This window comes from Pongo abelii, chromosome 2 (genome assembly GCF_028885655.2).
Source record: "Pongo abelii isolate AG06213 chromosome 2, NHGRI_mPonAbe1-v2.0_pri, whole genome shotgun sequence".
Taxonomy (NCBI): Eukaryota; Metazoa; Chordata; class Mammalia; order Primates; family Hominidae; genus Pongo; species Pongo abelii.
In genome coordinates this window covers 193308692-193335581 of record NC_085928.1, presented here as the reverse complement: position 1 = coordinate 193335581, position 26890 = coordinate 193308692, and the positions used below count along the sequence as shown (strand labels likewise).

Below are 26890 nucleotides of genomic sequence, written 5' to 3'. Positions count from 1 at the left end.
CCACCTTCCAATATCATCACCTTGGTGATTAGGTTTCAACATATGAATTTTGGAGGGCAACATACATTGAAACCATAACATGTATTATAGTGTATATGTATGTTTGTAATATGTTTATGTATTTATATGTATTGCTTCTGTATATGTATTGTAATGTATATGTATTTATCTGTATACTTAGAATAAATATACATATGAAGAGATCCATACACAATATATTTAATATGTATACATATATACAGGATATATGTAGAAGATCTACTCTAGGATTGGGTCTTGGATTTAGTTATCATATCTCTTTAGTTTTGTTTAATCTAAAACATTTTCATAGCCTTTCTTTGTCTTTTTTCTTTTCTTTTTCTTTTTTTAAGACAAGAGTCTCTGTTGCCCAGGCTGGAGTGCAGTGGTGCCATCACAGCTCACTGCAGCCTCCATCTCCTGGGCTCAATGTATCTGCCCACCTCAGCCTCCTGAGTAGCTGCTACCACAGGTATGCACCACCAGCACGCTCCACCATGCAGGCTATTTTTTTAATTTTTTTGTAGAGATGGAGTTTCACCATGTTGCCTAGACTAGTCTCAAACTCCTGGGCTCAAGCCATCTGTCCGCCTTAGCCTCCCAAAGGGCTGGGATTACAGGCATGAGCCACTGTGCCTGGCCCTTTCTTTGTCTTTTTTTTGTTTTTTTTTTTTTTTTGAGAGGGAGTTTCACTCTTGTCGCCCAGGCTGGAGTGCAATGGCGCGATCTCGGCTCACTGGAACATCTGCCTCCCAGGTTCAAGCAATTCTCCTGCCTCAGCCTCCGGAGTAGCTAGGATTACAGATGCCTGCCATTACACCCGGATAATTTTTGTATTTTTTTTTTTTTAGTAGAGACGGGGTTTCACCACATTGGCCGGGCTGGTCTTAAACTCCTGACCTCAGGTGATCCACCCACCTCAGCCTCCCAAAGTGCTGGGATTACAGGCGTGAGTTCCCGTGCCCGGCCCTTTCTTTGTCTTTTATGCTACTCAAGTGATACATGTCCTTCTCGGAGTATCGCCTGGAGGCCCACGGTGCTCATCTGTCCCCTATTGGTGAAGTGAATTTTGATCCCCTAGTCAGAGTGTTGTTGTCCACTTTCCCAAATATTAAATAGATTCTTTCCCTTGCAACTAATAATCTTTGAAGAGTCACTTTAAGATCATGCAAAAATCCTGCTTCTCAAAAAGTCCAATCTCTCTTTAATATCCATTAAAGATTCTTGCCTGAAACAACCTTTATTTATTGGTTGCAAAATAATGATTTTCCAACTCCAGCACTCTGATCATTTACTAATCAGAAGTTGGTATTTTACTGTAAGCTAGAGCCTTCCCTTCTCACCTATTTGTCTATTATCGTTTTGGATTCTTAGTTTTTCAGTGGTTTGTAATTCATTGCCATTCTCAATTATCGTGGTGCTCCAGCTGTCCCAGATTTGGCCACCGGGAACCCCTTCAAGCTGACTCTTGTGTCCTTGTGACATGTCCCTATCATGTTTTTCTTTTTGTTTTTTTGTTTTTTTTTGGCACTTCCTTACTTTCTGGCCTAATATGATCATCTAGGCCCCTCTCAGGCGTGCTCTGATCCAGCTTTGTTACCGGCCATTTCTCTTAAGAGCCCTGGTTCTTTTTGGTGTTGAAAATATTAGAGTCCAAGATCTGGATGCAAGATGTGCTATTACTACTTGGTATCTTTGTTTTTAGGCTCTTTCAGCAGACAGAAGCTCTAAATATATGCATGTATATGCACATATACATGTACATATTTGTAATTACAAATATCCTAGAAATCACAAGTTCATACTGATACCTTAAATTTCAGTCCATGTAAGATGTATATTTAAGTGAGGGTAAAGTCAAGGGAGAACAGTATATCCAGTAGGTTCCCATTTGGATAAAATAAGAGGGCTATATGTATGATTGTGCATAGATCATCTTGAGAAGGATACACAAGATATACAAGAAGCTGGTTAAAGTGGTTGCCTTCTGGATCTCCACCTAGATGGCTGGGGCTAAGTGGGAAAGGGGAGGATTTTTCTATTTAGATAGACTTTTTCTGTTCAAATTTATTACTATCTATAAATATTATCTGTTCAAAATTAACAAAAAATAGCTTTAATTAAAATTACTCTGAAAGAGGGCCGGACGCAGTGGCTCAAGCCTATAATCCCAACATTTTGGGAGGCTGAGGTGGGAGGATCATCTGAGGTCAGAAGTTCAAGACCAGCCTGGCCAACATGGCAAAATCCTGTCTCTACTAAAAATATAAAAATTAGTCAGGCATGGTGGCATATGCCTGTAGTCCAGCTACTCGGGGGGCTGAGGCAGGAGAATTGCTTGAACCTGGGAGGCAGAGGTTGCAGTGAGATGAGATCACGCCACTGCAGTCCAACCTGGGCAACAGAGCAAGGCTCTGTCTCAAAAAATAAATAAATAAATAAATAAAAATAAAATTACTCTGAAAGAATATTTAACCCATCTCAGTGAAGACTTGCCATCTTAGACAAGGGATTTTTCTCATTTTTCTCTCTCCTTTCCTACTCTTATTTTCCTTGTTTTGGTTCCATCTTATATTAATAATCAAATTTCTGAAAATCCTTTCTTTCCTACTTTGGGGATTAGCCAAACTCAAAATGAATTTCCCATTCTATTTTAAATACTCATTTTTGAAATACTTGAGTGTTTAAGGAAAATGTGAGACCTGAGTTCTTTGCTCAGTTTTCCTAACTTGAGTAACTGTTGATGTTTGGGAAGAGATGGAGACTGACAAGAAGCCAATGACGTGTCATCATCTTCATGAGTACCTTCATGACTCCCCTTCAAAAATGAAGACTCATCAATTCTTCTTGCCATTCAAAAACGTTTGGAGTTGGAACTGAGCATTTGACCAAATGTTGTGCATATTTCCCTGATTGCATATAAAACACATGTGTTTTATACATATGATACATATGATCTAGGTGTGCTCATATGTACACAGATACATTTGTGACTTATACGCTCCTTTTCATGTGGTGCATCTACACCTAGGAGGGACTGAACATTTGCTTTATCTTGATACTCTGACTTTAGCTACTTCTATTTGTGGTAGTGTGGGTTGATTCCCTGCCTGACCTGCTTTTGATTTTAAACTTAAAATCAACTTTTGAAAAAGCTCTCAGTCACCCAAACCCTGGGCACATTGAGTAGGGCATTCTTTAATGCAGGTTCACTCCGTAAGTTACCATTTCACCTGACGCACAAGGTCACACTCCCTGGTAGCGCTGATGCTCCAGAAACGGCAGAGTCTGAAGTTACCAAGCTTAATGAAATCTAACTTCGAAATACGTGTTGCCTTCTCAATGACAGTTCAAACTGTCAGTTTATCTTCTTTATTTTTAAAACATGGTTGTGATATTAGCACTTTACTTTGTAGCTTCCTAGCCTCTCTTATATTATAACATCTTCCTGGTCATTTCTAGTTAGATAATTATATTTTCACATGTTGGGGGGAAAGGAGTTTATTTTGCCTGACTGGTATGGGAATCAGGTGGGCCAAGGATGTAATTGTAGTCAAGTGACAGCCTCCCCTACCTTTATCTGTGGAGGGTAAGTACTTTGATATAGTAAATTGTTTTCGTTTTGTTTTGCTTGAAACTGTGTCTTGCTCTGTCACTCAGGCTGGAGTGCGGTGGCACCATCAGGACCACTGCAGCCTCAACCTCCTGGGCTCAAGTGATCCTCCCGCCTTGGCCTCCCAGTAGATGGTTTCTGAGTCCCTGTTGCTGGCCAGGCACTTCCCTATTCTGGAACAGCTGTACTCATAGCCGCCTCACAAAACTGTTAATGTGAAGTCACCAAGGCAGTCTTGTAAAACTCCTGAAGAGGCTATGATCGTGGAAATTGGTTGCTTAAAATGGAGTTTGTGTCAGAATACAGGAAATGCTTCTTGTGCAGTTAAAAGACCATGTATTTCTTTGAAAGAACAGTTTTAAGCATCTATAGATAAGAACACAAATGTGTACAGAAAAGGAAAAGAAACAAGACATTTTTAGCTTTTAACAATTGTTCCAAGAATATGCATGTATGGTAAAGTTGGTGGGGCCACAGGAAGAGACAGGTTTGGAAGGAAGAAGTTTACAATATTCACATGTCCCAGGGGTCAGGGTCACCTTATGTCGCCTGGGCCACTGGGGAAGCACCAAGCTTTGGTCAGGAGGCAGAGGAAAGTCTAGGACAGAGCGTTTACTGCAGTAACCTCTGCAGGCAAAGCAAGGCAGGATTTAGTATGGACTAGTTTGAATAACTCCTGCAATCTTTGGGGTATAAGGGTTGTTTCTTTGTTACATGGTACCTGGCCCTGGGATGACTTAGGGCAAGGTAAACAATGGCCTGGTGTGTGAGAGTTTGATAAGGCGGTGGTTGGGGATTTGGATTTGAGACTGGTTGTTTTGCGTATGAAAGACCTGCTCCCAGCTAACCCCTTCGCTGTCTCTAAGAAGTGGTTAGCCCTGGGGTGGGGGTGGTGGGGCAGTCTCTTCCTAGTCATGGAGGCCACAAATGCCAGAGCCTCAAGAGTACAGAAAATAAGAAAATGTGGCTCATGTCATTGACCCTGGAATGAGAGGATGACAAATAGACAAAAACAGAATCCAAGAAAACACAGAAAAAATGTTTTAAGGCCAGTTTTACCTGCTTAATGTGTCCTGTGGGTTTGATGAGCAGAGTTATTCTGCTTTTTTTCTTCACTATATAGAATATAAAAACTTTTTAAACATTTCTATCCTGTAAAGATTAAAAGAAGAAAAAAAATGTGGGGAAACTGCCTCTCGTTTGTTTTTGAAAATTCACATCAGGTAAAATTCACTCTCTTTGGTGTACAGTTCTATGAAGTTTGACAAATGCATGGTGTTATCTAGTCGCCACAGTAAAGATTCAGAACGGTCCCATCACCATGCAAGACTTCCTCACTCTGCCCCTTTGTAGCCAGCCCCTCTCCCCATCCCTAATCCCTGGCAGTCACTGATCTGCTCTCCAACCTTATAGTTTTGCCTTTTTGCAGAGAGTCATACAAATGCAATTCCAGCCATGTGCTGCATAACAACATTTTGGTTAACAATGGAACACATATACAATGGTGGTCCCATAAAATTCTAAAACTGTATTTTTACTGTACTTTTTTAAAAAAAGTTTCTCCTTTTCTTTCCTTTCCTTTCCTTTCCATTCCTTTTCTTCTTCTTCTTTTTTTTTTTTTTTGAGACAGGGTCTTGCTCTGTCACCTGGGCAGGAGTGCAGTGGTGTGATCATGGCTCACTGTAACCTCAAACTCTGGGGCTCAAGCTATCCTCCCACCTTAGCCTCTTCAGTAGCTGGGACTACAGGTGCGCACCACCATGCCCGGCTGATTTTTTTTTTTTTAATTTATTTTTTGTAGAGACAGGGGTTTCCTTGTATTGCCCATGCTGGCCTTGAACTCCTGAGCTCAAACGATCCTCCTGTGTCAGCCTCCCAAAGTGTCGGGATTACACATGTGAGCCACTGCCCCTGGCCCCTTTTCTGTGTTTAGATGTGTTTAGATACAGAAATACTTTCCATTGTGTCATACTTGCCTACAGTATTCAGTACAGTAACATGCTGTACAGGCTTGTAGCCTAGGCACAGTAGGTTACACCAGTTAGCCCAGGCGTGTAGCAGGCTGTACCATCTATGTTTGTGTAAATGCACTTTATGACTGAGCAGCAACGAAATTGCCAAATGGCGATTTTCTCAGAATTGATCTCTGTCATTAAGTGACACATGACTGTGTATACTGAGTGGCCTTTGAGTCTGACTTCTTTCACTTAGCATAAAACATTTGGGGTTCATCCATGTTGCTGGGTGTGTCCGTAGTGCTTTCCTTTCATTGCTGAATATTATCTCACGTTATAGAGGTACCCGTTTATCCGTTCACCATTCACCAGGAAAGAACATTTGAGTTGTTTCTAGTTTTTAGTGATTAAGGATAAAGCTGCGGCCAAACATGGTGGCTCACACCTGTAATCCCAAAACTTTGGGAAGCTGAGGTGGGTGGATCACCTAAGGTCAGGAGTTCGAGACCAGCCTGGCCAACTTGGTGAAATCCTGTCTCTACTAAAAATACAAAAATTAGCTGGGCATGGTGGGGGGTTCCTGTAGTCCCAGCTACTCTGGAGGCTGAGGCAGGAGAATTGCTGAGGCGGAGGTTGCAGTGAGCCGAGATCAGGCCACTGCACTCCAGCCTGGGCGACAGAGTGAGACGCCGTCTCAAAAAAAAAAAAAAAGAAAGAATAAAGCTGCTATAAACATTCACATACATGTGTTTGCTGGGCCACAGAGTAGGTTTATGTTTAACTTTAAAAGAAACTGCCAAACTGTTTTTGCAAAGTGGCTCTATCATTTTGCATTCCCACCAGCAATGTATGTGAATTCCAGCTGCTTCATACTCTTACCACCTTTTCAAAAACAAGGGTATTTTTTTTAAATTAGTCATTTAGTAGGCATGTTGTGGTATCTCACTGTGGTTTTAATTTGCTATTTCCTAATGATTCATGATATTGAGCCTCTTTTCATGTATTTATTTTCCATCTGTATATGTTCTTTGGTGATGCTTCTGTTCAAATCTTTTGCCCTTTTTTAATTGGGTTTTTGTTTTCACGTTGTTGGGTTTTGAGAGTTCTTTATATGTTCTGGATATAAGTCACTGTCAGATATATGACTTGCAAGTATTTTCTCTCAGTTTGTAGGTTGGATTTTCATTTTCTTAACAGTGTCTTTTGCAGAGCAAATGTTTTTAATTTGGATGAAGTCCAGCTTATCAGCTTTTCTTTTATGGGTTATGCTTTTGGTGTCATATCACAGAACTCTTTGCCTAACCCAAAGATTTCTCCTAAAATTTCTCTGAGAAAACACTTTCTCTACTCACACAACACTTCTGACACCTAATGTGTGGGGTTTTTTTTGTTTTTTGTTTTTTGTTTTTCCCACATCAAGCAGTTCTCCAACTGTCTAGACACCAGTCAGGGGTTCTACAATTCAATTCAGACACTGAAGTTGGCATCAGATCCCACAAGTTAAGGGCTCCGTCCCTCAAGACTGTCCCCACTTCAGATGCTAATTTTAACTCTGGGCGTCCTATACTTCTGACCTACCAGCTGTGGATTAGGGGGGTTCCGACAGCCTCCTCCTTGGGTTCTATAATTTGCTAGAATGACTCATAGAACTAAGGGAAACACTTTACTTACGTTTACTGGCTTATTATAAAGGATATAACTCAGGAACAGCCAGATGAATGAGATGTATAGGGCAAGGTGTGTGGGATGCACAGAGCTTCCAAACTGTTTCCAACACACCACCCTTCCAGTACCTTGGTGTATTCACCAACCTGGGAGCTCCATAAATCTCCTTGTTCTAGAGTTTCTATAGAGTTTAATCTTCTTCCCAGAGGTCAGTGAGTGGGGCTGAAAATTCCAAATTATAATCACTTGTTTTTTTCTGGACACCAGCTCCATCCAGAGGCCATCTAGGGTTCCCACCCTGAGTCACCTCATTAGTGTAAACTCAGGTGTGACCAAAGGGGTTCATTATAAATAACAAAAGATACTCCTATCACTCAAGAAATTTTAAGGGTTTTAGGAACTCAGTACCAGGAACCACGGACAAAGACTAAATACATTTCTTATTATACCACAGTTTTCTTCTACATTTTCTGCCAAGTTTAATGTTTTGTGTTTAGATCTATGATCCATTTTGAGTTAATTTTTGTGTAAGATGTGAGATATGTCAGCCTAAGTAACAGACAGGGAGAGGCTCTCTAAAAGAAAACAATATTTATTCAGGAACAGGGCATTGAAATGGGAATATGTATGTCATAGTAAACTACGTGCTATTCAGGAAGGTAGAGGGAGACAAAGGTTTTTAAAGGGAACATGAGGAGCATTATGTAATTGTTTCGAGATCATTATTATTGGCTACAAAGATCAATAACAAGAGTGATGCCAATCGGAAGTTGGACAGGCAGTTAAATGTTGCAGTGGCCTGTGTGCCAGGTTGTGTGTTTTACAGTCCTTTGTGATAGTTTTGTTATCAGGCATACAAGTGTGAGAACCCTTTCTTTGCAGTCTTCCCTGGCCTGTTGGTTAGGTTTTATTTATTTATTTATTTTTATTTATTTATTTTTTGAGACAGAGTCTCATTCTCTCACCCAGGTTGGAGTGCAATGGTGCTCTCTCGGCTCACTGCAACCTCTGCCTCCCAGGTTCAAGTGATTCTCCTGCCTCAGACTCCCAAGTAGTTGGGATCACAGGCGCCTGCCACCACGCCCGGCTAATTTTTGTATTTTCAGTAGAGACAGGGTTTCACCATGTTGGTCAGGCTGGTGTCAAATTCCTGACCTTGTGATCCACCTGCCTCAGCCTCCCAAAGTGCTGGGACTACAGATGTGAGCCACCACGCCCGGCCTATTTATTTATTTTTTAATGCTAGTGACTCTGTTTTGATTCCGGCTACTTTCATAGGTGTGGGTCAAGATTCCTATTTTTACATGTGAATGTCCGGTTGTTTCAGCACCATTTGTTTAAATAGAACTATTTCTCCATTGAATTACCTTTGCACCTTTGTAAAAAAATCAGATTATTGTTTGCCGGGGTTCAGGGAGGGATGTTGGGGGTGGGAGTTGACTGAAAGGTGCAGCACGAGGGAGGTCTTTGTGGCGATGGGACAGTTTTGCATCTTGCTTGTACTGGTGGGTACAGGAAATAACATATGTGGGAAAATGACAGAGCTACACACACATTATAAGCATATCAAATTCCTGGTCTTGATATTGTACTGTAATTATGTAAGATGTAACCATTGGGGGTGAAAGGTGCCTAGGACCTCTCTGTACTGCCTTTGTAACTTCCTATGAAACTATAATTATCTTTGCAACTTCCCGTGAATCTATAATTACTTCGCAGGATAAAAAGGTTTGTGGTTTTTTTTTTTTTTTTTTTTGAGATGGAGTTTCACTCTCATTGCCTAGGCTGAAGTACAATGGTGTAATCTCGGCTCACTGCAACCTCTGCCTCCCGAATTCAAGCGATTCTTTTGCCTCAGCCTCCCAAGCAGCTGGGATTACAGGCACCCGCCACCACGCCCGGCTAATTTTGGTACTTTTAGTAGGCACGGGGTTTCACCATGTTGGCCAGGCTAGTCTCGAACTCCTGACCTCAGGTGATCTGTCCGCCTCTGCCTCTTAAAGTGCTGGTATTACAGGCGTGAGTCACTGTGCCCAGCCTCTTCACAGGATAAAAAGTTTAAAAAATCAATTGATCGTATTTGTGTGGGTCTATCAGGACTTGCTTTTTTTTTTTCCATTGATCTATTTGTCCATCCTTTGTCATTACCACACTCTTCTTTACTGCAATTTTATTAAGTTTTGAAATTGACAAAACTTATGTGAATCATTCAACTTTCTTCTTCTTTTACAAAATTGTTTTACCTATTCAATGTCTTTTGCATTTCTATATGAATTTTAGAATCAGTTTGTTAATTTCTATAAAAAGACGGCTGGGATTTTGATTATGGAATTGTTTTGACTCTACAGATCAATACTTAACAGTATTAACTCTTCTAATATAATCCTTTGTTTTTAATTTTCACTTTTCGCTTTCAACTTAAAATTCCTCTTTGTCATCTAAAGCTTAAGATGAGAAAGCAGAGTTTTGGCAAGTGTGGGATATCACACCTCCCTAATGGTGCAGAAAATATGCAGCCTGGCAGCACAGGTTTCTGAAACTCCAGACCCTGTGCAAGGTTACTTCTGCCTAATACAATGTTGCACATTGGGTATTTTTTTAAATGTCGATTATTACCATAGCAACTCATACTCCAAGAAGCAAAATACATTTTTAGCTTGATAATTTCTAATGACCTGTCCTAAAATTTCTAATTTTAGAAAGAATAAAAACCTTTTAAAAACTCCCATAAGTGGTTTAAAATTTTTAGGTGAGAAAGGCACAGATAGATTGAGGGTTTTATCCATTCTCATATTATAAAGATAACTTTTAAAAGCCCCAAACTGTTTTCAGAAGTGGAGGAGCAAGACATGGGGCCTGACAAGGTTAAGGTGGTGATAGGTAGTAATCAAATCCCACAGAGCCTGAGTCTCTCTAGAGCAGGGTCTGTCTTGTTTACTGTATTATCCCCCAGCACCTGGCACTTTTTTTAGTAGTTCAATACATATCTGTTGAAAGAATAAATCAGTTTTGTTGCATAATTTTGACCTATAGACTTTAGGCCACTATTTTTTTTTTTTTTAAGGGATGGGGTCTCCCTCTGTCACCCAGTCTGGAGTGCAGTGATGCGATCACAGCTCATTGAAGCCTCAAATTCCTGGGCCCACGGAGTCCTCCTGCCTCAGCCTCCTGCGTAGCTGGGATTACAGGTGCAAACCACCGTACCTGGCTGGGCTCTAATTTATATTCTCATTCTAAAGTGGATTCATTCCTGGACTAATACTTTATAATAATAGAAGAAAGTCCATATTCTTATGTCCTCTGACCAAGAGTTAATTTTCAAAATAATTAACAGGGAGTGAAAAAATATAATGTCATAGTTAAAGGCTTCAAAGATGTGTTTCAGAGATAGGAGTGAGGAGTCCTTGTCCCACTCAGGAGTGAGTAGAGGGTGTGATCTAGTCACTGAGTGAGCCAGAACCACACCCAGGCCAGAACTACTGCCAAGGAATAGAAAGGGGCAATTTGGGATGTGTCAGCTTCCTCTGGATGTGTGAGTGTTCGCTCATCAGTGGAACTGCTAGTTTATAAAACCCAACGCCCTGTTACCTCCAGATCCCCTCAATGCAAGCCAAAGTAGGGACACATCAATATTCTTCATCGGGGCGCATCAGTGTAATGAGTCTTTTCAATGCATACTCTTTGTGTTTCCCTGTATTCTAATTTTATTTTGACATTTAACCGACCAGCTTTGATTGGGCTTCTCATGGTAGACTTTCAGGCCATAACACAACACTTGATTTTGGTGGCTGAAAGGTGTACCTTAGCTTGGGAACTTTTGACTGAAAATTCATGTAAAGTGAGGCCTGACTTCTAGGTAGCCTGGAACTGCGCTCCCTGAGCCAAGTCAACATTTTGTCACAGGCTATACCACACTTTGGTATTTCTCATTCAAAAGCGAAAAATGGAAGAGACTTTAAAATATTTCCCTGCTGGATATAGTAACTGTTTTTTTTCTTTTTTTTGAGATAGGGTCTTGTTCTGTCACCCAAGCTGAAGTGCCATGGTGTGATCACTGCTTGCTGCAGCCTTAACCTCCAGGCCCAAGCAATCCTCTTGACTTAGCCACCTGAGTAGCTGGGGCCACAGGTGCATGCCACCACGCCGGGCTAATTTTTTAAAAATTTTTCTGGTGATGGGGTCTTGCTGTGTTGCTCTGGCTCGTCTCAAACTCCAGGCCTCAAATGATTCTCCCACCTCAGCCTTCCAAAGTGCTGAGATTACAGGCGTGAGCCACTGTGCTTGGCCGTAACCATTTTTAAATATAAATGCCTGATAAGGCAAAGTTGAAGTATCATTTAAATAATAATAGAATATAAAATATGATAAGAATAGAATCTAAATGAGCTATTATTTAATGATCAACGAGGAGTATGTTTAATTAAATTTTTACCTTACAGATCATCATGGTAAACTCTGTCTCTGACCTTCATGGCTACATCGACAAAAGCCAACTGACCCGGGAATTAGGGGGGACTTTGGAATATCGCCACGGTCAGTGGGTAAATCACCGCACTGTGAGTACCAGCTTATGTGTGCTTTTCACTGTCTCTCCTTGTTTTCCGGAAGATGGGGTGGGGGAGTTAAAGATCAACTGCCAGGAGGTCACCCTGTGACTGCCTGACCTTGGGGTGGTTGGGATTTCTCAGCCACAGAGTGGAGAAGAAGGAGCGTGGAAGGGCGAAGGCTGGGGTTTCTCCTGTTGACCACCTTATCCCACTGCATCTCCCGGTGTGGGGGTTTTGGGACACTTACCTTTGAATGCACCTGGGAAGTTTCCAGAAACACCAATAGCCTGTTGTACCTCAGAGAAACTAATTTACTTCATCTGGGATGGGTCTTAGACATTAACACACCACAGAACTCCCCAGATGATTCTAACGTACAGACATATTGACACCTATGAAGTCAGAAGAAGCTACATTTAAATATTGTCACCCCCCGGGCACTACTATAGGCGAGAAGGTGGGAGGGGGACAAGGATTGTAGAACTATTGGGTGCGATACTCACTACCTGGGTGACAGGATCAACTGTACCCCAAACCTTGGCATCATGCAATATACCCATGTAACAAACCTGCACATATACCCCCGAATCTAAAATCACAGTTGAAATTAGTTTTAAAAAATTGTCACAATAACATGTTGTCTGATGTCGGATGAGTTTCTAAGTATTTTTGAGCTTGTTTCTTCCTCTGTTAAAATGGGACTAACACAGTATTTCTCTATAGGGGATAATTTTGCCTGCCTCGTACATTTGTCAATATCTTTAGACTTTTTTGTAGTCATAACTTAGTGGGGGAAGTTAACTGGTTGTCAGGGACTCTGCTGAACACCTTACAATGCTCAAGACAGCCTCCCACAACAAAGAATCATCTGGCCCAAAGTGTCAATAGCCAATGCTGAGAAACCCCGGACTAACAAAAGCCTCCTGAAAGTTTGATGTGGGGAATAAGTGATGTATTGTCTGTGAAAGCACCTGATATATAGTATTTTACTTTTTCCTACATACTGATATTGGTGATTGTTATGCTAAGTTAGGAGTTTCAGTAATATTGAGGAAAAAGTGAGATCAAAACTCATTGTCATGGCTTGAATTTTGGCGTCCCCTCAAAATTCACATGTTGGAACCCAATGTGATAGCATTAAGAAGAGGGGCCTTTTGGGACGTATTAAGTCATGAAGGCTCTGGCATCATAAATGGAGTTAGTGCCCTTGCAAAACAGGTTGAAGGGAGCTGTTATGCCCCCTCTGCCCTGTGAGGGCACAGAAGGCATCCTTTATGAGGAACAGACCTTCACCAGACACCAAATCTGCTGGGGCCTTGATCCTGAACTTCCCAGCTTCCAGAACTGTAACTGTGAGAAGTCAATTTCTGCTGCTTATAAATTACCCAGCCTAAGGTGTTTTTGTTATAGGCCATCCCTGGCCTAGTATGTAACCATGGTTTGTGGTTGTGTATGTGCTAAACATTTTATAGTGAACTTTAAAAAATACAACTAGTATTGAAAGACCAGAGATATTCTTTACATGCCTTTTACATGTATATATTTTTTGTACACACACATATAATCATGTCTCATTTTATTATGTTTCACATTAGTGGGCTTCACAGATATTGCAATTTTTTAAAATTGAAGTTTCGTGGCAACTTTGTGTTGAACAAGTCTATCAGCACCATTTTTCCAACAGTAGGTGCTCACTTCGTGCCTCTCTGACAAATTTTTGCAATTCTTGCAATATTTCAGAGTTTGTTATTACTGTTATGTTTGGTTTCTTTTTCTTTCTTTCTTTTTTTTTTTTGAGACAGAGTCTTGCTCTGTCACCCAGACTGGAGTGCAGTGGCACAATCTCAGCTCACTGCAACCTCAGCCTCCTGGGTTCAAGCAATTTTCCTGCCTCAGCCTCCCAAGTAACTGGGATTACAGGCACGTGCCACTACGCCCAGCTAATTTTTGTATTTTTAGTAGAGACAAGGGTTCACCATGTTGGCCAGGCTGGTCTCGAACTCCTGACCTCAAGTGATCTGCCCGCCTCGGCCTCCCAAAGTGCTGGGATTACAGGCATGAGCCACTGCGCCCGGCCAATTGTTATATTTGTAACAGTGATCTGTGGTCAGCAATCTTTGGTGTTACTATTGTAATTGTTTTGGGGTGCCGAAAACTGCATCCATGTAAGACAGTGAACTTAATGGATATATGTTGTGTGTGTTCTGACTGATCCACCAACTGGTCATCACCTGTCTCTCTCCCTCTCCTCGGGCCTGCCTACTCTCTAAGACAGAACAATATTGAAATTAGTTCAGTTAATTACCTTACAGTGACCTCTCAGTGTTCAAGTGAAAGGAAGAATGGCATGTCTCTCACTTTAAATCAAAAGCTTGAAACGATTAAGCTTAATGAGGAAGGCATGTCAAAAGTTGAGAGAGGCAGAAAGCTAGGCCTCTTAGCCTAGCCAGTTCGCTTAGTTGTGCATACAAAGGAAAAGTTCTTGAAGGAAACTAAAAATGCTACTCCAGTGAATACATGAATGATAAGAAAGCAAAATAGCCTTCTTGTTGATACGGAGAAAGTTTTAGTGGTCTGGCCCTGGATAGAAGATCAAACCACCCGCAACATTTCCTTAAGCCAAAGCCTAATCCAGAGCAAGGCCCTAGTTCTCTTCAATTCTATTAATGAGAGAAGAAGCTGCAGAAGAAAAGTTTGAAGCTAGCAGGGGTTGGTTTGTGAGGTTTAAGGAAGGAATTCTTCTCTGTAACATACAAGTGCAAGGTGCTACTACAGAAGCTGCAGCAAGTTATCCAGAAGATCTAGCTAAGATCATTGCTGAAAGTGGCTACACTCGGCTCGGCGCAGTGGTTCATGCCTGTAATCCCAGCACTTTGGGAGGCCAAGGCGGGCAGATCACCTGAGGTCAGTAGTTCAAGACCAGCCTGGACAACACGGTGAAACCCTGTCTCTACTAAAAATATGAAAAATTAGCTGGGCGTGGTGGCGGGTGCCTGTAATCCCAGCTACTCAGGAGGCTGAGGCAGGAGAATAGCTTGAACCCGGGAGGCGGAGGTTGCAGTGAGCTGAGATCGTGCCACTGCACTCCAGCCTGGGCAACAAGAGCAAAACTCATCTCAAAAAAAAAAAAAAGAAAAGAAAAAGTGGCTACAGTTAAGATGGTAAAAAAAAAAAAAAAAAAAAAAAAAAAAAAAAAAGTGGCTACACTCAACAACAGATTTTCAATGTAAATGAAACGGCCTTCTATTGGAAGAAGATGCCATCTAAGACTTCCATAACTAGAGAAGTGAATGCCTGGCTTCAAAGCTTAAAAGGACAGGCTGACTCTCTTGTTAGGGGCTAACACAGCTGGTGACCTTAAATGGAAGCCAATGCTCATTTACCACTCCAAAAATCCTAGGGCCCTTAAGAATGAGGCTAAATCTACTCTGCCTGTGCCCTAGAAATAGAATAACAGAGCCTGGATGGCAGCACTTCTGTTTACAGCATGGTTAACTGCATATTTTAAGCCACCTGTTGAGACCTCCTGCTTAGACAAAAAGGTCCTTTCAAAATATTACTGCTTATTGGTGATGCATCTGGTCACCTGAGAGCTCTGATGGAGATGTACAAGGAGCTGAATGTTTTCATGCCTGCTAACACAACATCTATTCTGCAGCTTGTGGATCAAAGAGCAATTTCAACTTTCAGTTTTACTATTTAAGAAATACATTTTGTAAAGCTATACCTGCCATAGATAGTGATTCCTCTGATGGATGTGAGTAGAGCAAATTGCAAACCTTCTGGAAAGGATTCATCATTCTGGATGCCTTTAAGAACATTAGTGATTCATGGGAGGAAGTCAAAATATCAATATTAACAGGAGTTTGAGAGAAGCTGATTCCCACCCTCATGGATGACTTTGAGGGGTTCAAGACTTTAGCTGGGGAAATAACTGCAGGTGTGGTGGAAATAGCAAGAGAACTAGAAGTGGAGCCTGAAGATGTGACTGCATTGCTGCAACCTCATGATAAAGCTTGAATGAATGAAGAACTGTTTTTTACGGATGAGCAAAAAAAGTGATTTCTTCATCTTTCTGGTGATGATGTTGTGAACATTGTTGAAATGACAACAAAGGATTTAGAATATTCCATAAACTTAGTCTACAAAGCAGTGGCAGAGTTTGAGAGGATTAACTCCAATTTTGAAAGAAGTTCTATTGTGAGTAAACTGCTGTCAAACAGTATCGTATGCTACAGAGAAATCTTTCATGAAAGGAAGTCAATTGATGTGGCAACTTCATTGTTGTCTTACTTTAAGAAATTGCCACCGCCATTCCAGCCTTTAGCAACCATCGCCCTGATCAGTCAGCAGCCATCCACATTGAGGCAAGACCCTCCAGCGGCAAAAAGATTGTGATTTGATGAAGGCCCAGAAGATTGTTAGCATTTTTTAACAATAGAGTATTTTTAAATTAAGGTATGTGGAATTTTTGACATAATGCTATTGCACACTTAATAGACTACAGTATACTGTAAACATAACTTCCCTTTGCATTGGGACACAAAAGAATTTTTGTGACTCACTTTATTGTAACATTGGCTTCATTGCAGTGGCCTAGAACCAAATCCACAATATCTCTGAGGTTTGCCTGTATATATAACTAGGAATAGTATAACCACACATATACAGTACATATTGTTTTATAAGTGAGATATATAGATTCTTTTCTGTGTGACGGTGCATTTTCTGGGTGTCACCTCTTTGAACGAGAGACTCAGAAAGTTAGAACTCAAAGGAATCTTAAAGATCATGTGACTCAATCACTTTATTTTATAGATAAATAAACTGACGTTCAGTGTAAAGAGGTGACTTATCCAAAGTCAACTAGTGGCAGCATTGAGACTAAAACCAGCCTCTTTTTAATCTCCCTATCAGAATCAGGTCCTCTATACCATTTCCAAGGTGAGGTGATTATTCACTAATTTTATCAACTAAATCTGTTGTCTTTCCATCAAGAGAGCATGATGGTGAATGTTAATCTCTCCACATTGTTACAATTGTCTGACCTTCCAGGCCATCGAAAACTTTGCCTTGACCTTGAAGACCACTGCCCAGATGCTGCAGACATTTGGGGCCTGCCTGGCCACAACAGAGCTGCCCAGAAGCATGCTATCCACGGAAGACCTTCTCATGTCCCACACAAGGCAGCGGGACAAGCTGCAGGTGAGCGGTCAATGGCCTCTCAGAGGCCAGCGTCTGTGCCAGCAGGTATGCCTGCCTCTTGGAGAGAGCTGGGAGCAGAATTAACAACAGTTAAGCCCTCATTTCCTTCTTCTTTAGTGACTTGGAAGCCACTGATCAACTTAAACCTTCCAGACAGGCAGTTTGTAATGAAAGAAGTCTCTTGAGACTGGGTGGTGAGTGAGTCTCTTGAGACTGGGTGGTGAGTGAAGAACGGTGGGAAGCAGCACAGGGAAGGGCTTTTCCAGCTTTGTCCGGGTGAGCTGAGACATGTGAGCACCCTTTCAAGGGTCGCCCTCCCGTGATCCTGCTCAGGACAGAGCAAGACAGAACATGCTGAAATTGCAGGGGTAGGGGCTGGCTTTTGAAGTATAAGCTTTCCAGCAGTGGTTGTAAAGTTTTGGGGCAGACTAATAAGCGGACTTATTGCTTCACTTTCTCAGGAGTGTGTCTTTTTATTTGGGGATGAATTTGAGAAAAAGGACTATGGAAGGCGCCCTGACCTGAGTTGAAGGACAGGCACCTATTAAATGATTCATAAAAGCACGTCAGAACCTGCCGAGAAAAGGGAGCTTGGCAGGTTCTTTCAGTCATGCAGTACAGGGAAATCTTCCTGGGGCTTCTCCCTGGATGAGTGTCGGCACCTTTCTACCTTGGGAAGCACAAACAGACCGAACCCATTATTTCACAGAAGCCCAGTTTTCAATAGGGCAGCAAAATGAGGATTGGACGGTCAGTGTATGTGTCTTGGCCTCATGGAACTTGGGAAGAGTTGAACTGTTGTGTCTGTGACCAAAAATTTGCAAAAATGCTTTGCTAGATGGTTGATTTGTTCATTTATTCAACATTTATTGAGCACCCACTACTACTTGCCAGGGAAACCAAAAACGCAACCTCAACGAACACATAGTCTAGTTAGGAGAGTCTCAGAGTCTAGTAATTGAGGCAAATTAATGTTTCCATGTGCCAGGGAACACCGTTAAATTCAGTCTTTAAGGAGGTTGTTATTCAGAAAAACAATGGCTGGGTGTGGTGACTCATGCCTGTAATCCCAGCACTTTGGGAGGCCGAGGTGGGCGGATCACTTGAGGTCAGGAGTTCGAGACCAGCCTGGCCAACATGGTGAAACCCTGTCTCTCCTAAAAATATAAAAATTAGCCAGGCTTGATGGCGGGCGCCTGTAATCCCAGCTACTCAGGAGGCTGAGGTGAGAGAATTGCTTGAACCTGGGAGGCAGAGGTTGCAGTGAGCCGAGGTCTCGCCACTGCACTCTGTCCTGGGCGACAGAGCGAGACTCCATCTCAAAACAACAACAACAACAAAAGAGAAAAAACATATTCCGAAGATTACTGTCAGTAATCAAAATATCTGGACTGGGCTGGGCGCAGTGGCTTATGCCTGTAATCCCAGCACTTTGGGAGGCTGAAGTGGGCAGATTACCTGAGGTCAGGAGTTTGAGACCAGCCTGGACAACATGGCGAAACCTTGTCTCTACTAAAAACACAAAAATTAGCTGGGCATGGTGGCAGGCACCTGTAATCCCAGCTACTCAGGAGGCTGAGGCAGGAGACTCGCTTGAACCTGGGAGGTGGAGGTTGCGGTGAGCCGAGATCATGCCACTCCACTCCAGCCTGGGTGACAGAGTGAGACTCCGTCTCAAAAACAAAACAAAACAAAAAAACACCAAAATAAAACAAACAAAAAAAAAATCTGGACTGAAATTGTAAAATCCTGATGACATCATGAAAATTTTCCCTGAAAATGCCTCTGAGAAGCTTGGCCTTTGCTTTTCCAAACCTACTGGCTAAGTTCACGTGATTCCTAGGAGGTATGAGTTGCCGAAAGCAGGGTCTAGGTGCCTCCATGAAGTGCGCTAGGAAGGAGTTTGCAGTTGCACAGGCCCACAGGTGGTCCCTGATCAAAAGGAGTCTGCAGAGTGGTCCCGTTGGTGCAAAGGGGTGTCATGGGAAGGACGCCCAGTGCGGCAAGGACTGTGAAACTGAGCTCTGTGCCTAGGGCTCATGAGCACAGTGCATTCTTTGCCTCAGTCCAAGAAGGGTGTGGAGAGGTCGAAGAGCAGAAGCATTGAGATGACAATGTGGTCAGTCAGGAAGGTCTCTGGAGAAAAGGTTAAAACATTTGGATTTTAGATAAGGACACATAACTGGGGGATGAAAACCAGCCAGTCAGGTCTTGCTGTATGTGCTGGTGGGCAAGGCAGAGGGGTGGAGACAGGGAAGGCAGATGAATGGGCATTCTATAGTTTCTCTGCACAGGCAAAGAGTTCTGCAGAGGTAAAGAGGTGGGAAAGAACCAGTTTCCAGGATGGAGTAAGAGGATTTCCTTATGCATGCTAACCAGCTGTTCTCAGAATTAAAACAGGCAGCTCTGAGCAAAGGAGGCTAAGACTTCTCTCAGGTTATGGGGTGGAGTCACCTTGGAGGCCACACAGAAGTATTATTTGACATTTATACTCTATTACATTAATTTGGTTAAACACCCCCTATCCAACCTGTAAGACAAGTGAAAGGAAATTAGAAGGTTCCATTTAATTGGCCCTTTAGTAAAAGAAATGCTTGCATTTATATTCCATGCTGCTCTAAAATCATGGTGAAGACCTAAAATTATTTTAAGACAAAATTCTCAAAGCGATTTAATTTGTCCAAGTGTTTACCTCGATTAAGAATATTAAGTGAATTTGGATTTAAAATATTATCGTCTTTATTTTACCAAGTAATATTAACATCCTTTAAAAGATAATACAGGCTAGGCACAGTGGCTCAATCCTATAGTCCCAGCACTTTGAGAGGGCGAGGCGGGGGTGGATCACCTGAGGTCAGGAGTTCGAGACCAGCCTGGCCAACATGGTGAAACCCCTTCTCTACTAAAAATACAAAAATTAGCCAGGCATGGTGGCTGGCACCTGTAATCCCAGGTACTCAGGAGGTTGAGGCAGGAGAATCACTTGAACTCAGGAGGCGGAGGTTATGGTGAGCTGAAATCACTCCATTACACTCCAGCCTGAGCAACAAGAGTGAAACTCTGTCTCAAAAACAAAACAAAACAAAAAAACAAAAAACAAACCAAAAAATACAGAGAATTTCTTAAGGCCTTTTTGTGATTACTGATTATTGTCCTAATTCAAATTTGATTTCTTTGTTCCTTATCTTGTAGCTTAGAAGCAAGAATACCAAAATCATTAAACTAGAGTTATATTTTTCCTCTTTCTCATCCAAAAATGACTTAAAGAGAGAAATGGTTTATATTAGAAAAAAAGAGATACTGGCCAGGCGCGGTGGCTCACACCTGTAATACCAGCACTTTGGGAGGCCAAGGCAGGTGGATCACCTGAGGTCAGGAGTTTGAGACCAGCCTGACCAACATGGAGAAACCCCGTCTCTACTAAAAATACAAAATTACCCAGGCATGGTGGCACATGCCTGTAATCCCAGCTACTCGGGAGGCTGAGGCAGGAGAAACGCTTGAACCTGGGAGGCGGAGGTTGCAGTGAGCCGAGATCGCACCATTGTACTCCAGCCTGGGCAACAAGAGTGAAATTCCGTCTCAAAAAAAAAAAAAAAAAGAAAAGAAGAAAACAGATACTGTTTAAACTTGTATTAATAACTTAGTAGTTTTTTGTGGTTATTTATACATATTTTATTTTACCCTTACTGGTCTTTTACCTACCTTTTAATCAAAGATTCTATATGTCGTTGAATAATTTCTTTTCCAGCTGGAAAAGTGAAAAACTATTATAAGAGTCATTCTTCAGTACAGTGAACTTTTATATCTATTTAAATATCTATAAAAGTTGTAGTGTGTGATATACCATTTTCTCCCAGCCTGGAGAGTGTTTTTTCCTAAACAACTAGCACAGCTTAGGGGATTTGGCTTGATTTCTCAAATTTCTTTCTCCTGGGATCTTTGAGATCTCTTATCTTAGGTATATGTGTCTGGTCGCCCAAACAATCAAACAGAATAGGAGAGCCATTGAGTTGGGGAGGTTTTCAGCCTCACTTGCTATTTCTCTAGGGAGTTGTTACAATTTTGTTCCAAATAATCTTCCAGTAGAACCTCTTTTCTTTTGGCCCTTCAGTATATTTAACCAATCTGTTCACACAGAAAAAAATCTCTAAACATCCACAGTGGAACAATCGTATCAAACTTTTAAGCAAACTGATGACTTTAAAGAAGGCTCTTCCCCAGAAACATAAATTCTTTCCCCCAGCCTGAGCCACAGTTTGGGCCTTAATGTATTCTTACAATCAGAGAGTGCTCCCGACTTCAGTAAGTGCTATTTTCTGTCCAGTCAAATTGCGGGCACCTTGGGCTTCATGATAAATTTGAAACCTTATTTTCTCTGATTTCACTCTCATCTGAGGGACAGAAAGGAAGAGCAGGTCTTGTAAACACAAGCAGCTTTAGCCTTCCCTGGGAGAGCTCAGTTCCTGATGAATGAGACAAGCAGACAGAACTCAGCTACCCATCATTCCTGCTGTGTGCCTTTCCACCCGTCAAGGAGAGTACGAGCAAGTGCTCAGAGCACACGCACAATGGCACCTCCACCTTGTCTGCCAGTTGGATCCTGTTCCAAGGTGGTGGTGGGGCTCCCATTTTCTGAGGAAAGGGAACTTTGGTAGGCAATGAGCTATCTCTCAGTTTACAAGCAGTCCTTACCCTGCCACCAACAGGACCCTGTCGGCACAGGGAAAAGGAGACTCTCCGAAAGAGAGCATGAACTTATACACATGTTCTGGAAGACAGTGCCCTGAGTTTCTCCTCCAGCCTGAGTGCGGGCAGTAAAAAAATTAAATACCCAAAAAGGTTATTTTCTTTACATGGAAACTGAAACTCCATTTTTAGGCTGAACAACTTCCCCTTACCCTTTCCAAGTACCATAGTTGCTCCATCTTTCCGTCTGTGTTCATGACAGATTTTTGTAACCCTACTCAAGTTGACCATGCAGTTGAATCCCAAAGCAGTCACCAGGTCACAATTTTTGCTTGTATCCTTTTTAAACAGTGTAAAGGGGATATACAGTGTGTGACATCACTTGTGAAGATTCACCTTCCCTGTCTCACACACTTTCCTCATTCATGCTCTGCTGCACTTTGGATGTATCCCTCTTCCCAGCTTCCCCCTCCAATGTCTCCTTCTGCCATACCAATATGGCATTTCTCCTTTAGCCTCTCCACCTTTCTTCCCAACTCTTCCTCACATATGGATGTGTGTGTGTGTGTGTGTGTGTGTGTGTGTTGCTGGAAGCTCAGCAGCAGTTAAGAAAATGAGTGGGAAAAGCCAAGACCCTCTTTAGTGGGTGGAATGAGGGAATGGCTAAGATACTGACTCAAGAGTACATTTTTCCATCATATCTAATTTGTGTTTATTCATCTGCAACCTGACTTCTTTTAGGCTGTTATTAATTTATCCAGCCTACAAATAGTTCATGAGCATTGATGAGATAAGAAATGAGGGCTGACACATGAGAATGGAAAAGAAGAGATATGCCTGATTCCCAGGCAAAAGTGCCAGCCATGTGGCTAATGTAGGGCACTATTTGGAGTGGACAGAGCCAGAGGAGGTGTCCAAAGAACCTGAAGGGCCAGCTCAGGGAAGCCAAGTCCATCATCAGCCAGATCCAGGGCCAGGTTTGAGGATGGGTATGGCAATGTAACCCTTCCAGGGGAAATTCTGGAGTAGGATGGGACACAAGGAACAAAGGTACCAGCTTGAGAGGGTCCAGGACTTCTGTGTGATCAGAGTGGGGAAGTCTAAAACTCTTCCCACAGGGAATGAGCTCTAGGCTGTGTGAAGACCACACAGGTGGCTGGGCCTAGAGGAAGTGATTCAGTGTTTGTGTGCACAGGTGATCTCTTGGTTTGTTTTAGAAGTATGGGCCTGTTCTAACGCTCAAGGGCATACCAAACCAGCCTCCTCTGACCCAGGAACCAAACCCATAATTCCCAAGCACAAAATTCTAGGTCAGGCTCTGCCACTTTTGTTTTGCAGCCCGGGCTTTCTTTATGGGTAAGGCTCAGGGCAATGAGTGATGACCTGCACTGTCCAAGGAAAGGACTACAGCTGTTGGCTTTGGAAGGAAGTAGCCTTCCACAGCTGCATAGCACTAAGTCTCTGTGTTAAAAGAGCAGAATGGGGGGTTGGCTTGGAAGTATGAATCTTTCCTTGTTAAACTGAAATTGCTGCCCATATCTGCAAACTTAAATAATTAAACAAGGCCGCAGTTGGTTGGCAGGTGGAGGGAGAGGCAGGTGTTTATTGATGAGACCAACTGAAGTATTTTTATGATCAACTAGCAGTTATTACATTATTATTGTTCAGTAGTTTCTAGCGTTCAACATTCAATATCTATCATTTTCTTGTTTCTGGTCACTGTCTTGGATTCAAACTAGATTGTATTAACTAGTTTTGCTTTTAATTTACAACAAAAAGCAGATGTTGATTTTGAAGAGGAAAAATATACTTTTTTTATGTATACCCTTTCGTATATTTTGAATTTTGTATCACATCGGTGCATTACCTATCAAGGATAAGTTAATTGATTAATTTTAAAGCTGCATCTTGACTTCATCAGCATTTAATTTCCTAAATGAAAAATGTACTGATCTACTATTCTCGTCACCTGAATTCTACCAAGAATTTGTTTTTTCTAATTCCTTCTAAGAGAAACTACTTTTATTTTCTAGGATGAGCTGAAATTACTTGGAAAGCAGGGGACCACATTGCTGTCATGCGTCCAAGAACCAGCAACCAAATATCCAAACAGCAAACTCAACCTCAATCAATTTGAGAATGTAACTACCATGGAAAGGTGAGTGAGTGAGGTGGAGTCAGCCTTTTCAGGAGAGAATATGTAGACCTAGATGTTCTGGAGCAACCAAGAACAGATTGGAACAGTCAATATTTGGTCTTAGTGGGGCCAAGGAAGAAGAATATTTGAGACAACAAAGGAAAAAAGAATACGTCCATCTGGCATCCACATACAGAGATCTTTTTATGAGCATTCCATTCCCCCCTCTTCAATGTATATGACATGTTCCCACACTAGGATTTTGAGGGAGAGGGTAGTATTTACTGGGCTTCATTTCCAAGTAACAGTTTGGCTTGGAGCTGTGCTTTATATTCGTGTAGTCTCAGGTAGAAAGAAAGAAGGCATGAAGGTCAGATCAGCCGGAGCACATTCTAAAGCACAGCAGCTGCATCTGAAGCAAAGTCGCTGCCTGCACTGTGGGTGTCCTGCTTGGAAAATGAAAGGTACAAAGCCCGCTGAGCCAGAAGAAAGGCATAGGTGACACGTGCTTTCATAATAAGGAGATGGTCACAATTGACACCACTGACCGAAGACACAGGTGTTCTATCCATAGGCCTATATGGATGCCTGTGGAAATGAATGCTAACCTAACATCACTTTCTCATTCTTTCTTGAAAGGTTATTAGTTCAACTGGATGAAACAGAAAAAGCCTTTAGTCAGTTTTGGTCTGAGCATCATCTGAAGCTTAACCAGTGCCTACAACTACAGCATTTTGAGCATGACTTTTATAAGGTATTCTTTTCTTGTTTAATATAACTTTCTTTTCTGGTACCGGGACCTCTGGTTTTCTCTCCCTCCTCACTCTTTGGTATGGGGTTTCCCTCTTTTCCCTAATCCAGCTTTCTCCTTATCTCCTTGCTTCTTTACAGACCACCCCCTCCAACCCCCTTCTCACTTTTTCAGTGGAGTCAAACTGTTCTAGAATCCCATTTACCTGTTGATGTACATGGCATTTCAGTGATGGTTTATCTTCCTTTTTTTTTTGAAACAGGGTCTTGCTCTGTCACTCCGGCTGGAGTGCAGTGGTGTGATCATGGCTCACTGTAGCTTTGATCTTCTGGGCTCAAGCTATCCTCCCACCTCAGCCTCCCAAGTAGCTGGAACTACAGGCATGCCCCACCATCACACCCGATAATTTTTTTTTTTTTTTGAGACGGAGTCTCACTCTGTCACCCAGGCTGGAGTGCAGTGGCATGATCTCAGCTCACTGCAACCGCCTCCCAGGTTCAAGCGATTCTCCTGCCTCAGCCTCCTGAGTAGCTGGGACTACAGGCGCCCACCACCACACTCAGCTAATTTTTTGTATTTTTGGTAGAGATGGGGTTTCACTGTGTTAGCCAGGATGGTCTCAATCTTCTGACCTCTGTGACCTACCTGCCTCAGTCTCCCAAAGTGCTGGGATTACAGGCGTGAGCCACTGCGCCTGGCCCAGATAATTTTTAAATATTTTTGCAGAGACGAGGTCTCCCTATGTTGCCCAGGCTGGCCTCGAACTTCCAAGCACAAACAATCCTCCTGCCTCAGCCTCCCAAAGTGCTGGGATTATAGGCATGAGCCACTGGACACAGCTATCTTCCTTTTTGATTGATAATCTGTTGAATATAGTTCTAATAGTTTAGCTACAGGTGAATTCTGCACCCCCAGCTTAATTTGAAAGTTAGTGAGCTGCAAAAAAATTTTTTTAACATATATAGATATATGCAAGTCTTGAATCGTTTTTGGAATTTTGAGTTTTCTTGAAGCATAACAAACCTATACCTTCAGGTGAGTGAGTGTTGGTTTACTTCTGGACTGTTCTAATGTTTCTTGTAGGCTAAGCTTGCCCTGGATAATTTACTGGAAGAGCAAGCAGAGTTTACAGGCATTGGAGACAGCGTGATGCACGTGGAGCAACTTCTTAAGGAACACAAAAAACTGGAGGAAAAAAGCCAGGTTTGCTTTCTGACATTTTTGTGTACTGGGAGGGAGGTTGCTGTGGACAATGATGGATCATGTCCAGTCATTGCTATTGGAAGGTTGCTCAATGACACAGGAATGCCTAGTCCTGCCCGTCAGTCACCCCAGGATCCCAAGGAGAGATGCACATTAACAACTGCTATGAATAATACGGGCAGCACAGAGTCCTATTAAAGCTGCTGGAACATACATTTGCAGTTGGACGCTCAGGTCGGGTGAGGACTCTGGACCAGCCCTGCCCTCTCACGTGGTCAGCAGCCAAGGGGGAGAAGGTCACAACAGGCTCATCACTCACCAGAACAATTATCTCAGAGTCTCACCAATCAGCTTGAGCTCCTCCCTGGAGCCTGGTCTAGGGGGCTGGGGGTTGTGGGGTTGGTAGTAAGGATGGGAAACTTTCAAAGGAGAAACCAGAAAAAAAAAAACTAGTTTTATACCTGGAGCAAGACAGTTAGATGGGGGAAATTGGTCCACATTAGTTCCATTGCTACACAGAATTGGCAAAGCTTTCTCCTTTCTCATGTCCCAAGAGTTGTAAATGTGAAACTTGTAAAAGAATATGTATTTTACAGTCCCATACTGGAATTAAACAGTGTCCCAGATCTGCACACAAGTCAGCATTTAGAAATCATTCCATTTTAAGTGTTTACAAATTTGGTTTATTACAAATGAAGAAAGCTGAGTCATCTCTTTCCAGAGAAGTTCCTTTCTGCTTGTTTGAAATTAGGTTCTCTATATTTTTGGGGCTTGGGGACCACGTCCCCTGTGGTTAGCGCTTCCTTTCTTAGCTAATCTGGAGGTTATGTTTCTCAGACGGCAATTTTGCAGTACTAGAGATTTGCCAAAGTGTGAGCCTCTGGCCAGCAGCACAGATGTCACCTGAGTAAGCGCTAATTAGAAATATAAAATCTCAGAGCCCACCCTGGAATTGGAATCTGCATTTTAAGAAGATCCCCAGGTGATTGACTTGTATATTACAGTTGGAGACACACACCCCTAAAGGATACAAAACAAAGTATACCAAGGCCACACTGACTCTAAGAGCTGTCGGTTATAGATTCTGAGCTGCAGGTGCTTGTGCAC

The 26890-nt window shown here is 42.2% G+C and overlaps 1 protein-coding gene across 2 annotated transcripts in view; it reads left to right on the top strand.

Annotated features, from left to right (window-relative positions):
- MCF2L2 (MCF.2 cell line derived transforming sequence-like 2) overlaps nucleotides 1-26890 on the top strand; it is a 247088-nt gene that overhangs the window by 91883 nt on the left and 128315 nt on the right. For both annotated transcript variants that reach the window (XM_009239585.4, XM_054553050.2), the window contains 5 exons: nucleotides 11691-11807; nucleotides 16854-17003; nucleotides 23726-23850; nucleotides 24469-24583; nucleotides 25664-25783. In XM_009239585.4, coding sequence (XP_009237860.4) covers nucleotides 11691-11807; nucleotides 16854-17003; nucleotides 23726-23850; nucleotides 24469-24583; nucleotides 25664-25783 — 627 coding nt within the window. The remainder of the gene's footprint in view (nucleotides 1-11690; nucleotides 11808-16853; nucleotides 17004-23725; nucleotides 23851-24468; nucleotides 24584-25663; nucleotides 25784-26890) is intronic.